At 44.2% G+C, this 15,090-nt stretch overlaps 1 protein-coding gene across 3 annotated transcripts in view; it reads left to right on the forward strand.

Moving 5' to 3' along the window:
• The first annotated feature begins 1,999 nt into the window (after positions 1–1,999).
• SLC1A4 (solute carrier family 1 member 4) overlaps positions 2,000–15,090 on the forward strand; it is a 37,242-nt gene continuing 24,151 nt past the window's right edge. For all 3 annotated transcript variants that reach the window (XM_050952140.1, XM_050952141.1, XM_050952142.1), the window contains exons 1-2: positions 2,000–2,547; positions 14,793–14,835. In XM_050952140.1, the coding sequence (XP_050808097.1) occupies positions 2,015–2,547; positions 14,793–14,835 (576 nt within the window). In that variant the 5' untranslated portion in view covers positions 2,000–2,014. The remainder of the gene's footprint in view (positions 2,548–14,792; positions 14,836–15,090) is intronic.

Raw genomic sequence — 15,090 nt, forward strand, 5'->3', positions numbered from 1 at the left:
TGTCGGCGGGGACGCCTCTCGCTGACGCCACTTGCCGTTGACAAGTGATGTCATTGAGAGGCGTCGCCCCTGAATTTCGGTGGGGACGCCTCTTGATGACATTGCTTGTCAATGGCAAGTGGTGTCATCAAGAGGCTTCGCTGCTGCAGCATTTCGGCAGGTACTCCGCCGCCGCTGTGGTCCTTCGGCTGGTGTCCACCAGCCAAAAAGGTTGGGGACCACTGGACTAATAGATGTATTGGAGCATAAGCTTTCGTGGATGAATACCCACTTCGTCAACCCATGAAAGCTTAAGTCTACAAGGTACCACAGAACTCTTTGTTGCTGTTTACAGTCTGGTCTACTTTGCTTTTCAGTAGTCTTCTAAGGCCTGATTCTCATTTGCCCTAAGGCCCCTTTGCACCATTCTGGCAGCGTAAAAGGAACATTATGCTGCCTTGTGACTGTAATCTACACTCACCTCAAACCCCCTTTACAGTGCCAAAGCATTGGAAAGGGGCCTTACTGTAAATGAGACTCACCCCCTTAGGGTTTTTATTGTGTCATTTTCTCCCGGGGTAAAATTGCCTGGCTTTGGGGAATAAAGTTAAATATTCACCCTAGGTCAATCAGCCCTGTCTGTCAAGAGTATATTTAGTTGGAGTTTGGGCAATCAAGTGATATTTGCAAAACTACTGCATGTTTTTGCCATCTGAAAATGTGCAGGTGCAAGCGTGTGTTTAATCAGAATTTTTTCCACTGCGTGTGAGAACCTAAAAAGCCTGAAAAGAAGGTGGATCGACATGGACAGGATTACACTAGAGGGGCTTTTTAATTGTTAGTAGTAATTATTTATGTAGTAGGACATTAGGAATATTCTTGGGACCTCACATTAGCAGGGGTTACAGGTAGCACCCAGTCCACTGAACCATTCTTCCTTTGTCTTTGTACGTTAAGACAACTCCTAGAACAATGGGGCCCTGATCCTGAGTAGGCTACCCGGGTGATGTTGCAATAAAAATAAAAATAATGCAGCACTTCCATTGTTCTAGATGTGTTCGCCATCCCTTTTGTAAAGTCCAGGAGAACAAAGGAAAAGGTGGGAAGGATAAACAAGTTGTCCTTGATTCAAGGGAAAAGGTATGAGTGTCCACTTCATTTCCGTGGGTGTTAACTTCCATTTGATGGAGCCCGTCTTTCCATCTGTTCCAATGGTCCTTCGGAGCAGTTTTCAGTGTTAGCAGCCTGGCTGGAGATTGTAACTCTGCCTGCTTTGCACTGTTCTTCTCCAGGCAGGCTGTCAGCAGCAGGAAATGCCACCCCCAGTCGCTGTTGCCTTGAGCCTGGGCCCACAGTGATGATGGGGATTGATTTCTGCTACTGTGTATGGTAAGGTAGAGTTTTCACTAGCCTCCCAGACAGGAGGAGGGGTTCAGTGGGCTAATGTGCTGTACAGGCCCAATCAAAGCTGAACCCTGGCCCTGTCTAGACAGACCCCTCAGGAAACGTGCGGTGCAAGGGGCTGTGAGCCAGGGGAGGTTCTGAGACGTGATGTGCAGCTAGGGTGACCAGATGTCCCACTTTTATAGGGACAGCCTTGATTTGGGTTTTTTTTCTTATATAGGCTCCTATTACCCCCCAGCCCCTGTCCCATTTTTTCACACTTGCTGTCTGGTCACTATGAGCCTCTCTCCCGGGGGCTGCCTGCCCCTTTATGGGAAGAACCGGCAGGCGCTGGCCCTAAACAAACCTCAGCCGGGATTGCAACGCGCCCCCTGCCCCCTTTGGCTCGGCTTCCCCCGGACAAGTAGCTCGCCCCGAGCGCCGCGCGGCGGCCGCGCTCCCTGCCGCTGGGACAGCGCCCCTCGCGCTCGGGGGGCCCCTGGTGCTCAGGGGGGGCGGCCGGGCGGCGCGAGGGGCAGGGCCAGCGCCAGCCTTGCATCATCCCCGCCGGGGCTGCAGCGGCGGCGCGGGGGCCTTGTCTAGCCGGGGCAGCAGCGGCGGCGGCATCGGGCGGCCAGCACCGGCCGGCGGCATGGAGAAGCCGGGCGAGAGCTGGAACGGCCACGTGCAGGGCGGCGCCCTGGCCGGGCTGGAGGCGGCGGCCCGGGGGCTGCCCGCGGAGCCGGCCCGGAGCCGGGGCCGGGGCTGCGGCCGCTGCCTGAGGAAGCACTGCCTGGTCATCCTGACCGTGGCCGGCGTGCTGCTCGGGGTGGCCCTGGGCGCGGCCGTCCGCGGCGCGCACCTCAGCCGGGCGCAGGTGGCCGCCCTGGCCTTCCCCGGCGAGCTGCTGCTGCGCATGCTGCGGATGGTCATCCTGCCGCTGGTGGTCTGCAGCCTGGTCTCCGGCGCCGCCAGCCTGGACACGCGGGCCCTGGGCAAGCTGGGGGGCATCGCCATCGCCTACTTCATGGGCACCACCCTGGTGGCCTCCGCGCTGGCCGTAGCCTTGGCCTTCATCATCCGGCCGGGGGCTGGGGCCCAGGCGCTGAACACCAACGCTCTGGGGCTGGCCGACGCCCTGCCCAGCAACAAGGAGACGGTGGACTCCTTCCTGGACCTCGCCAGGTACCTGCCTGCCCGCCGCTACCCGTGCCCAGGCGGGAGCTGGCTGCTCCTGGAGCCTAGGGATCCCCGGGCTGACAGTGGCTAGCACTAGATGCTTCACAGGAAGGATGTGCAGCTACCTGGCCCCAGGTTAAGTTTTCTCCTGAGCCCCTTAGTTAGAGGTTGGTTTATGCCCTGAAGCGGGAGGGTTTCTAGATTTTTTTTTTTTTTTTACTATTATAATTCCACTTATGACCTTTGGAAGTGTCTGATCCCACTTTGAATCCTGCTAAGTTCTTTGGCCTCATAATAGCTGGTAGTAGTGAGCTCCATTGGTTAGTTATATGTTGTGTGAGAAAGTGATTTCCTTTGTTCAGTTTTGAATTTGATTCCGTTTTGGTTTCCTTGAAAGCCCCCTGGTTCTTGGGTTAACACAGGGTGTAGACCATTCATTAGTCTGCATGCTTTTATTCTGGCCCCTGTTATTCATAGCTCTAAGGTCAGAAGAGATCATCTGTCGGATCTCCTGTATAGCACAGGCAATGGGAATTCCCCTAAATAATTCCCAGAGCATATAGTTTAGTATTGATTTAAAAATTGTCAATGAGGGAGAATCCACTACTTAAAGTGTTGCAATGATTAATTACTTTTACCATTAAAAATTTATGCCTTATTTCCAGTCTGAGTTTGCCCCCTTGCAACTTCCAGCCATTGGATCATGCCATATCTTTCTCTGCTAGACTGAACAGCCCATTATTAAATATTTGGTCCTCATGTAGGTACTTACAAACTGTAGTTAAGTCACCCTTTAATCTTTGTTAAATTAACTAGATTAGGCTCTTGGAGTCTGTCACTGTAAGGCTTGTTTTCTAATTCTTTAATCATTCTCGTGGCAGTTTTTTGAATCATCTCCAATATACCAACATCCTTCAATTGTGGGTGCCAGAACTGGACACAGTACTCCAGTGGCAGTCGCACCAGTGCCAAACAGAGAATTAAAATAGTCTCTCTACTCCTACTCAAGATTCCCCTGTTGAAGGCAAAGAAACCCAGTCTTTTCATTCTTTCTTCATATGAAATTTTTTCCTGCCCTCAAATCATTCTTATTGCATATTTCTGAACTCCCTCTAATTCTGCAGTATCCTTTTTGAGCTGTGGTGATGAAAACTGGTCGCAGTATTCCAGTTAAAGCTATCCCATCGATTTATAGAGGGGCATGATTGTATTATCCTCCATCCCACTCCTTTTTCATCCTGACATTTGGTAGGTTCCTTCCACCTATCATAGAGAAAGGTGGCCAGCGGCAAAGTTTACATCCCCGTGAGAACTTCCTTCAAAGGCAAGGCTTCCATTTCTAATTACAGAGCAGTTATTCTTATTTTGTCTTATTGCGTAGTAGCTGTTGTTATTTCATTTTAAATAGGTGCTGGGGGGGGGCGGTGATCAGGATCTGCCTGTAACACTTCTACAGTTCACTATTTTTAGTGTGCAGATGCTGTGACAATCGGAATAAGAGAGATTTGTTTTTAAAAAAGACACATTTCAGTGAAACACAGGAGCCAACATTTTCTTCATCAAAGGGAGAGACTTTTAATACAGTATTCTCAAAATTACTTCCAAATGCAATCTCTTATTCATTGATTAATCTTTGTTCACACTTTGAAAGTGTAACACACAATATATTAGCAGTATTCAGCGCCTGATAGCGTCATCTTACTCACACTGAGTAATGCTTTACTCTGTGAGTAGTCCCATTGCGGAGATTAACCAGTGAGAAAATTACTACATAATCTGAAAAAAGTGGCAGAATAAATGAGAACCTGCAAGTTGGAGTGTAGTGTCTCCAGATAAAAATATACTGAGGGAAATTGATACAGTATCATGAGTGTGAATGTATGGAGATAAATTCCCTTTTATAAAAGTTGATAATCTCTTTTCTATATTTTGGACTGGGGAGAAGAGTTACAATATAAAAGCAAAGTGAGCACTTATGTTTAACACACATATTAGTTCAAAGGTTTAGTTGTTTTTCCTGTTTTTAAATATATGTTTTGTTATTGTTGAGGGAAATTTGTTTATTGCCAGTAAAAACTAGTGGCATATCTGACTGAATACTTTTGAGCTCTCCATCCTGTTTTTGTTGTGCTATAAATATGGATTCACACAGTCTTGTTAGCAGGCCCATTAGTGATAATAACTGCAATCAGTGATGCTGATTTACACTTTCAACAGCATGCATGTATTTAGCTACATTCCGGTCTTTCCTCATCCCATACTTCCCAAGGACTGACCGTGAGAAATCTTGAGAGTCCTAATTAAAAAATAAAAGTGGGGAGCTTAGAATGCCCATTCAGATGAATGGGAATTGATGCTCTGGGGGAAACAAATCTAGGGCCTGGTCTACACAGGAGAGTGGAGGGGGGATCGATCTAAGATACGCAACTTCAGCTATAAGAATAGCATAGCTGAAATCGACGCATCTTAGATCGAATTTAAATGATTTACTTTTCGTTCTTGTAGCGCGCTGTGGCTCCCTCGTCGACTTTGCTTCCACCTCTCGCCGAGCTGGAGTTCAGCAGTCAACGGGAGAGCGATCGAGGATTTATTTATCGCATCTACACTATACACGATAAATCGATCCCCGATAGATCAATCGCTATCCGGTGGGTAGTGTAGATGTACCCTAAGAAAAACAAAAACAATTTGTTTAAAATGTAGAAAGAATCGACCTCTCACTGCTAAACTGTGAGAGTCTAGAAGACCATTATAATGACCCAAGCCTGAGGCTGCACATTCACAGGGTGCTGGGTGTGTGTGGTGGTTTCTTTATATATCATCCTGGAGTTTTGAGTGTTCTGAATGCATACATGATGGACGGGCTGGGCACTTCCAAGGGTGCTTGGCAGGATTTCTGAAGTTCCATCTAAACTTGGGAGCAGTGGACAGATTCCCCCAACATCATCTAAATGCAAATGCTGAGTTTAAATGATGTCGATAGAACTCAGAGTCGGGTTTGATAAGGTGTATTGTGATGGTTCGTGGGGTTCCCAGGACTAAGTCATCTTGTTCCCTACCTTCTGCCTCTTGCGAGAGGGAGTCTTGCTGTGGTAATGGGGTGTTCGATTCCTAAGACCACCAGCCTTTTAGCTACTCACTCACTCTCCTCCAGGTTGTGCTAGTATCCTGTCTTTGCTGTGCAGATAAACAAGAGGTGCACCACAATCCCCTTGAAGTGATCCCCTCTGATATCCAGCCCTGACACAGCCTACTCACAGAAATCCTGGATCCTCTGCTCCCAATGGAGCAGTGTATCCCACTTTACCAGTTTTACCTTAAACCACTGCTGCTGTATCACACACAGCACTTATGAGCACTTACAATAAAACAAAATAATGTATTTTTAAAGAAGAATAGAGGTTCCACTAGAAACAAGGGAGTGATGGAAACGAATGGTAACAATACAAAACAAAATCTTAAAACGCAAACTAGGGCCCACCCTTATTAATAGTTACATTTTTTTATCTCATAAAGTAGGTTCCCCCCCCCCCCAAAAAAAAAAAAAAAAAAAAAGGTTTGGAGCTGGCTGGCTTCACAGGAACCAGGATCCACTCTTTCATGAAACAACCCCACTCCATGAGATGTCTCCTCAGTGAATGGCTGCAGAGTGTCTTTCGTATCTATCTTATGTCTTTAGTCATAGACAGGGTGACCCCCATAATGTTCCTTTTTACCCCTAAGTGGTTTTGATTGTTTGCAGTTGTCTTTGACGATTTTCCATTGACTATTCTGAGGTGGGTCAAGGGTAGACAACTGAACCTTATATTACATCACTGGCTGACCAAGGAGGGATGACAACTCTCTCGTGCTTGAATGGGCCACATTATTCTCTGGTGACTAACTTTTACTCCAATCCCATAGGGATAGTTTTCAATATAATTTTGTTATTCCTTAAATATTATGTGTAAATACATCTCACAGTGATTGAGTATTGATAAGTTACAAGCTTTCAGTAGAGATCTTACATGCTACCTTTTATGGGTGAATACCATGAAAGCAGAGTATTAGGTGTAGTTAGTCAGATCTGAGACAGGAGCTGCTTGTAAAGAACAGCAGTGATCCACAGCAGTGATCCCTTTGCCTAATGGGTGTCTGTGTCCCAGTTGTCAATGAAATTTAATCCTTTATGCTAAAAAATAAATAAAATAAAATACACATGCTGGCTCAGTAAACAACACTAGTTTGCACATTGGTGCCATTTCTAGAGAAAAAACATTGACTGGTTTCCCACCTATTTTGGTTTATACAGACATAACTAAATGCCTATCTTATATTCAGAGTGCCCATACATAGTTTAATCTAATAAAATATCCTAAGATAATGGACTGCTCTTCCCATCCATATGTAGAAATACACACTAATCATACAAACCTCCCCCAGCAGACAGAAAAACCCCTTTGTACCTCAGCCAACCTATCCTCAAACGTCCTGGAGAAAAGATGACCCATGACGCATGCCCTGATGATTGACAGATCCAGCCTTTGGTGAATGAGGGAAGGGAGCAAATTCCAAAGTCAAGAATCCCTCGAGGAGCATGCTCTGGGAGCAGTGCTCCAACTCTGTCCCTCTGCTTTGATTTCAGTTGTGGCAACGTCCCACAGGGAGAGAAGCAGTCTGTTAATCCTTAGCAATAAGCACCCCTCTAAAACACACTCAGGCCACTGCGCTGATGGGACAAAATCCAGTTTGAAAAATCAGATGAAATGGACTGTTCCCACACACCGCCATCCCCTACCCCCATGTATCACCTCCAACACACTGGCCAGCTCAACACAGAATCCCACCCTGAAACCTGGAAGCACCATCCCAAGACTGTTGCTCTGTCCCCTCCCCAAGCACCTGTTTTGTTTTTGTTTTTTAAAGAGCTTTGCAGTATGTCCAGAAGGTTAACAAATCCAGGCTCTGGCAGACCAGGAGTAGAGCAAGTTATGTGAGGAACTTGCATGGAAAACACCCCACTGGTTGTTTCCCTCTCTCCCAACTATTGCTTTTTAAAATGTTTTGCTGATCTCAGCTGTGGCAGAATGCTACAGGAGAGAAGGTCTTTAAGCTGGCAAAGCATCAAACCATTTAGGGCTTCACTGGTTCAAATCAAGACCTTGAACTGTGCCTGGAATCCAGCTGGTAGCCAGTGCAAAATCACTTTCACACTGAAAGCACACAACACTGATGCACTATGATTTTTTTTTTTAGCATGAAACACTTCAGTTGAACACAAAGATGTGTGGCTTTGATTTTTTGGCTATAATCTGTGGTGTCTGGAAATGTCCTTTGAGATTCTGCTACTCAGTTCAGTTCAAATTGGGGCAACAGCAAATGCCAAAATATGTAGGCTGGTCATAATTATATTCAGTCAAAAATCAATTAAAACATTTTCACTGGTACCAAGGCAGTTCATAATTAGCTTGTGAAAAACAGGTGGCTGTGACCCACCTGAACATCAAGACTGGATCGGCTCTCTGAAGGATAGACTCCAGCTCAACCAGAGGTTATGGGCTTGAGGCAGGAGTTAGTGGAACAGTGAAATGCTATATCCTGTTTTATGCAGGAGTTCAGACTAGAGGATCATAATGGTTCCTTCTGGCCTGAGAAGCCATGTATCTGTGAATTGGACCATGAGGTGATTATTAATGGCAGTGTAAGTGGCACTCACAGTCTTAGTGCACTTTTTAGGCACAACACAGAATTGAAAGCTAGTGTAAACCTTCCTGTGGGTGGAAAGAGTGAATGGGAGCTTGGGCCCAGCCTGGAGAGTCAATATTTAACATGGATTCTCTGGCAATTAGAAAAGATGTCCTTTATCAGGACATGCCATTCTGTTTGTTGTTTTTTTAAGAAGTCTGTTGGCTTGGTGGCCAGAGGTAGTGCTTTGCATCGTGCCATGGGAGGCTGAGGCTTGGTTCTGTTCCCTGGCTTGGCCACTGATCACTCATTCACTAGGCCAGACCTCTGAAGAGGTGATACAGACACACAGCTCCTGCAGAAGTAGGTCCTCCTTTGGTTTAACAGCAAGCTGACTAATGAGTGGATAGATTCAAAGGGAGAAAAAGGTTTAGGGCTACATCTGAGCACATACAGAGGCCTCCATCAAAAATACAGAGGCTCCTTCTGAGAAATACGGGTTTAGAGGATGCTTTGTATCCACTTTGCCCTTTCCTGTATCCTTGATTCTCCTATACTGCCATTAAATTCGCTTGGGCTGGCATATAATATGAGATCTGGTCCTGAGTTCGCTGATCTAGTTTCACACTGCAGTTTTGAGGAAGGCTAGTGAGTGATTCAAATTCAGCTGACTTGTTTTATATTTTTAAAAAAATCAGGGATTAAGGCATGGATTTTCAGGTCTTTGCCAGCCTCCTGCTGTGGAAGTGGAGGGTAACTGCTGGTGCTGGGATCCAGGCATAACTGCCAGCATATAGAAAAGTTCTGGGAAAACAATTATTGCATCCAGGTACAGGGTTCACTTTGTTCTGGTGAATTTTAGAATTTATACAGCGCTCTACAGATACAAATGAACATGTCATAAACTAGAGCTGGTCAAAAAAATTCTGCCTGAACAGTTTTCCATTGGAAAATACTGATTTGACCAAGTTGAAACGGTTTGTAGCAAAATTGATTTCACTGACATTTTCTATGAAAAATTATCAAAAACTTTCATTTCGATAATGTCAAAACATTTCATTTTTACTTTGATGTTGACTTTTATGTATTTTATACTTTAACATAAAAGTCTAAATGAAATGTTTGACTTTATGAAAATGAAATATTTATTGAAGGTCAGAACAAAAAAGAATATTTTTCTCCCCTCCCTGTTGGAGTGAAACCAGATTTCAAAATCTCAAAGTTTCCTGCAGGATGGAAGTTCCAATTTTCAGCTAGCTCTAGTTGTAACACCCCTGGGAGGGAGTGAAAATTATCATCCCCATGTTATAGATGGAGAAACCAAAACAGGCTGGATCGAGACTCCAGGAGTTAGTATCAGAGCCAGGCTCAGAATGCCGGAGTACTTTTGCTCTTAGTGCCATTCTCAGTTGAGTTTGCAGAGAATACTCTGCCTGCCTGCAGTGGCCTTAAATTAACAATCTAGTGGCACTGCATCTTACAGCCATGGATTAGCCCTGTAAATTGAGGGATGGACAGGGTTTCATAGATTCCAGTGGCTAGCCCTAGGCAGCTGTGGTGAAGTAATGGTCCTTAGAAACAAACAGAGACAAACTTTCAATCTGTTTTTGAAAGAGTTATAAAAATGAGAATATCAGTAAATAGCAACACACTACTGTGAGACCAAAAGGGATAAAAGTCTTGCATTGTAATGACCATGATGTGGGATAGCGAATGGTGGGTTTGTAGTTACAATTATATGGTTGCTTGAACTGTGTATTTTCAAGATATGCTAAACACAGAGTGTCATTTTATTGGCAACCAGCAATGTCTTTTTCTGATACCTCATGATTGTTGCATACGCTATGAAAAAGGGAATGTTGTAGGTTAAACGGGAAATGTTACAGTCTGCCCTTGTTTTTTTGCTGCATTCTGATTCAGACACTAACATCCCCTGCATTATTGGTGGAACCGATTCTTTGTAATTATTAGGGAATGGAACAGTTGCTGTTTTTACACGGTTGTGCATTTGTGAACAGGAGAAAAGCTTCTAAGTGGGTGTATACCTATAACAGAGAAGACCCCAGTCTAATCTCCTCTAACAGTAGTTGTCTCCTTATCTAGGTTCCTTTTTAAATGATGAAATTAAGTTAAGTGACTGTGCTGTCTTGCATCAGGTATAGGGCAGTTATTTTGCAAGCTTCCTCACTGAGCTCTGCCAGTGCCCGAGACCTGAGGCAGCGCTGTCCTTTCATGCTGAATAATGCCCACATGAGTGGTGGCTCTGTTTCTTTTTGCAAAATGTGTATTGTATTGTGACAAGTGCGGAGTTCTCTGCCCAGCTCGCAGCCATAGTCGCTGGCCTGGGCACTGAGGAGAGGCACAGTGAGAAGCATTCCTCCCCTTCAGAGCACAGAGGTGGTCTGCATTTGCTACCACTCCCCTGAGGCTAAAGTGGCTCCTATGTGTAAGGCATCCCCCTTTCCTGAGGAGGGGAGGATCTGTAGCAGATCCTCTGGAGTTAAACAGGAATGAAACATGCACCATATAAGTTATGTAACTCTCTTCCTTCCCAGCACTGACATCATTCAGTTCTACCACCTCAGTAATGGTAGCAAGGACTGTACTATCACTGAACCACATGCTGGCAGGATAAACAGCGTACTCAGTATCAGACAATCCCAATGTTTGCTCAAGGGTGGCCAGCAGAGTGATAACACTCATGTGCTTTAGTAAGATGTAACAGGCACTTCAGGGCTTGGAGTCTTTTTAGAGCAAACTAAACTTTGAATGTTACACATTCAAATAACCTATTAATCTAACCCTACTCCCCAAGCTCATCACACCCCTTATCCACAATTACTGTGGACCTTCTGGACCATTCCCCTGTGGTTCCCTTCATGAGCTTGGATTGGCCCTGTTTCACAGGTTTCTAAGAGCTTGTCTGCCTGGGGAAATTGCTATTCTAGAATAACTTCCTATGTGGACACCCTTAATTCTGGAAAGAAGGGTTGCCAATATTTGAAAAGTAATTCAGATTAAGGAAGGGTGAGAATTCGAAGTGCAGTAGCTGTTCAGGAGTATCTCCTGGTGTGAACACTCATATTCCAGAATAAGAGTGCCATGTTCCTGTTTAACATAATCCACTTCTGAAGAATAACTTCCCTATCTAGACAAGCTCTAATTGGAGCAGCGTACTGTGGGAGGCTGTCTATCCTTCATGGCAGAAAGTAGGCTAGGAAAAGAGCAATAGATGCGGGGGCGAGTGAATGTGTGTGTTTGTGTTTGTAGTGATCCTGGCAGTTATTTTTTGTCTCATCACCTGAATTACTTCTATTCTCCCTCCCCATCACCACCAAAAAAAAAAAAAGTTATAGAGAAGCAGTGGATCCTAGTGGATTGAGCACTGGACTGTGACTTGGGAGACCTGGGTTCTATTCCTGCCACTGGCCTAGCAGGTGACCTATGGCAAGTCACTTCCTTTCACTGTGCCTCACGTTACCCCTCTGTAAAGTGGGGATAATGATACTGATCTCCTTTGTAAAGTGTAGAAGATCCATGGTGCTCTATATAATTATTGATCACTTTGTTTCATAGGAACCCATGTAAATTCCAAGTATAAAATGGTGTATTGAGAAAAAATGTTGTCCAATGGCTGTATCTGATTTTCATGTGCAATTACACATTCGCCTAAGTGCTGTCCTTCCTTTATGGTGGCACACATGGACAGGAAGTATGTTTGTGCTTCTATGTGTGAATTTTCCATTTTGAATTGGGGACATAATGAACACAGACTCGTACTGACAGAACTGGGGCTGGCTTTCCAAGGTCTCTTAGTTTTGCTTCAGTGCTCATGATAAACACTGCCTCTGATGTGAGCACGTGATCAGCCCAAATAGCCAGTCAGTTGTGGGATGGCATTTTCCTATGGAACACATTCGATTAAACTATTTACTGTGGGAGTGTCTTCACAGATTCACCCTCTGATGAAGTTGAAAGCCTGTGCACTTTCACAGTGTCCTGTCTCTCATCAAAGGCTGATTTAATTCACATGCTGACTTATCTTAATGAATTATAACCCTACTTTGTGTAAAATTGCATCTTAGTGTATAGCTGATTAAATCACTTATTTGATAATAGGCTTTTATGGCTAAAAATATTTTCCTAAATAGTAGATTCCACAACAAATAAGAATAACACATTAAATTAGATGCTTCCATGGTAGTCAGAAGTGACTTTATTATTTGAGCAGACAAAACATCCAATCTTTTATTTGATCTTTCATTGTTAATTAATTTGGCCCATAATTCTATCCTTTTGTAAACTAAAATGTTCTTTTCTGTCTTCAGGGTCAAAATCAGGTCAGGTGATTGGAGAAGTACAGTCACATTTCTGTGCATATGTTCAGAATGGCCTTGAAGCATTCACCAATGTTTAGAATGGCCTTGAAGTATTATCTAGCACTTGAAGCCAAAAATTGCCACTTGCTTTGCTGAATTGGGGCTTTCAGCAGCACTAAGCCACCTACTAAAACACAATGGGGATTTAAGCACATGCTTAAATTTAAATATGTGCTTAAGTTCTGGGCTTAATGCTCTGATCCTACAAACAGTTACATGTGCACTTAACTAGATGCATATGAGTTGTCCCATGGAGGTCAGTGGCACAACTCACACGCATCAAGTTAATCATGTGCATAACTGTTTGCAGTACTGGAGCCGGCTTGAATTACTTTTCTTTTCTTATCTTTTCTTTTCATAGCTCAGCAAAACATTTATATTGTAAATTTCTATGAAATAAAATCATATTTCTCAGCTGTAATGCGATCTGACTCAATAAACCACAAATTATTCCTATCATGCTTTCAATGCTGTTGACAAAAGCAATAGAAAGGCTCTGAGTGTTAACAACCAGTTGTTTTGTGAAAGTCTGTGTACTTTGTAGTATCATCAAGGCTGTGGGAAAGTCCGGTGTGACTGGATAAAGGAGCTGTGAATAGGAGAACACCAAACAGGTTATCAGTTGAGTTGATAGCACATGGTAGGCTGTGTCCACAGCTGCAGCTGTGCTGCTGTAAGTACTCCCCTAGAGCTGCTCTGCGCTGAAGGGATGGGCGGGCGAGAGCTCACCTTTTGCCATAATTAAACTACCCCCAACAAGTGGTGGGAGCTGTGTTGGTGGGAGATGCTCTCCTGCTGACATAGCGCTGTCCACACCCCTGCTTCTATTGGTGAAACTTATGTTGGTCTGGGGTGTGTTGGTTTTTTTCACACTCTGACCGACAAAAGTGCTAGTGTAGACATACCCTTACCTTCAGCTAGCTTCTCTTTCCTTTCAAAGATGTAGTTTCTCTGCACACTTTCCCTTTGCTGCTCCCTGGATTTGCTACCTTCCATTTCTTCTATACTCTAAGGCCTCAGCTAAACTTAAGTTTTGCTATAAAACTATACCTTTATAGTGTAGACAGAGGTCTACTGACGTTACAGCTATACCCTCCTAGTGTAGATACAGTTATACTGACAAAACTATCAGAGGGGTAGCCATGTTAGTCTGGATCTGTAAAAGCAGCAAAGAGTCCTGTGGCACCTTATAGACTAACAGACGTATTGAAGCATGAGCTTTCGTGGGTGAAAACCCACTTCGTCGGATGCGTGTAGTGTATGTTTTTGCTGGTATAGTGATTTGGTGAGTGAAATAAACTGCTCTGGCAAAGTATCAGAAGGGTAGCCGTGTTAGTCTGGATCTGTAAAGCACCTTATAGACTGTTATTACTTTACACTTCATAGACTGTTAGACTGTTATTACTTTACACTTCATACCCATTTTCAGGACTCTTATGTCTGATGTGCAGTTTACACCACTATTTTAAACCACCGTTGAATTTAGACTGCAGATTTCTATGGGATTGCACCTTCTTAAACCTAGGACTTTTAACCACTTCAGTGCTGCAGGCCGGAGCTGTCTGTGGTATTGTCAGGCTTTATACTGGCTATTTAGGGAAGCAGATTTCTTGGATCTACTCAATGGCCCTTGCAGTATTAAAGGGTGAAATGGTCCCCTGAGATTGATTTTGCTGATTATAATGATGTCAAGTTCTTGCTATGAAAAAACAATCACATGAGAATTAGGAGAAAGAATGGGTATTAATTTACCTGCTATTCAGTAATGAGGAAAGTAATAGTTTCACTTAGCGTACGTCCAGACTACCCCGCCGTATCGGCGGGTTAAAATCGATCCCCGAGCGCGCTTATATCGATTCCGGAACTCCATCAACCCCAACGGAGTTCCGGAATCGACACGGAGAGCCGCGGACATCGATCCCGCGCCGTCTGGACGGGTGAGTAATTCGATCTTAGATATTCGACTTCAGCTACGTTATTCACGTAGCTGAAGTTGCATATCTAAGATCGATTTCCCCCCCCTAGTCTGGACGAGCCCTCAGGCATAAAACTGGTGAAAGTTAATTAAATATACAGCATTTTAATGCCAAAATATTTGCCCTTGCTATAGGTTTGGTGTTTCTCCAAAATAAAAAGTCATGATACACTCATTTTATTCTTTAGATGGGGAAATATTTTACTTCGTTTTGTTTTGTTTTATTTTTACAGAAACCTGTTTCCTTCCAACCTGGTTGTTGCAGCTTTTCGAACGGTAAGTCCCATGTAGCTTTCAGAAATGAGTTGCACTGAGCAGGCAGGCCAAAAGAATGCTGGCTTCTCATTAATGACTGGAGACGTGGTAGATTGTAAAACAAAACAAAAAAAAAACCAACCCCACCACAATAATTCACCACATTTTCAAAAGCACATGTGGTAACTTGGCACCTAGCGCCCTTTGAAAACCAGTATGAGTTAGGTGCCTGGCTTTTCCTTTTGCTGCCTAATATTTTTCATTACGTCACTTGTC

The sequence above is a fragment of the Gopherus flavomarginatus genome, chromosome 4, assembly GCF_025201925.1.
Source record: "Gopherus flavomarginatus isolate rGopFla2 chromosome 4, rGopFla2.mat.asm, whole genome shotgun sequence".
Lineage (NCBI taxonomy): Eukaryota > Metazoa > Chordata > Testudines > Testudinidae > Gopherus > Gopherus flavomarginatus.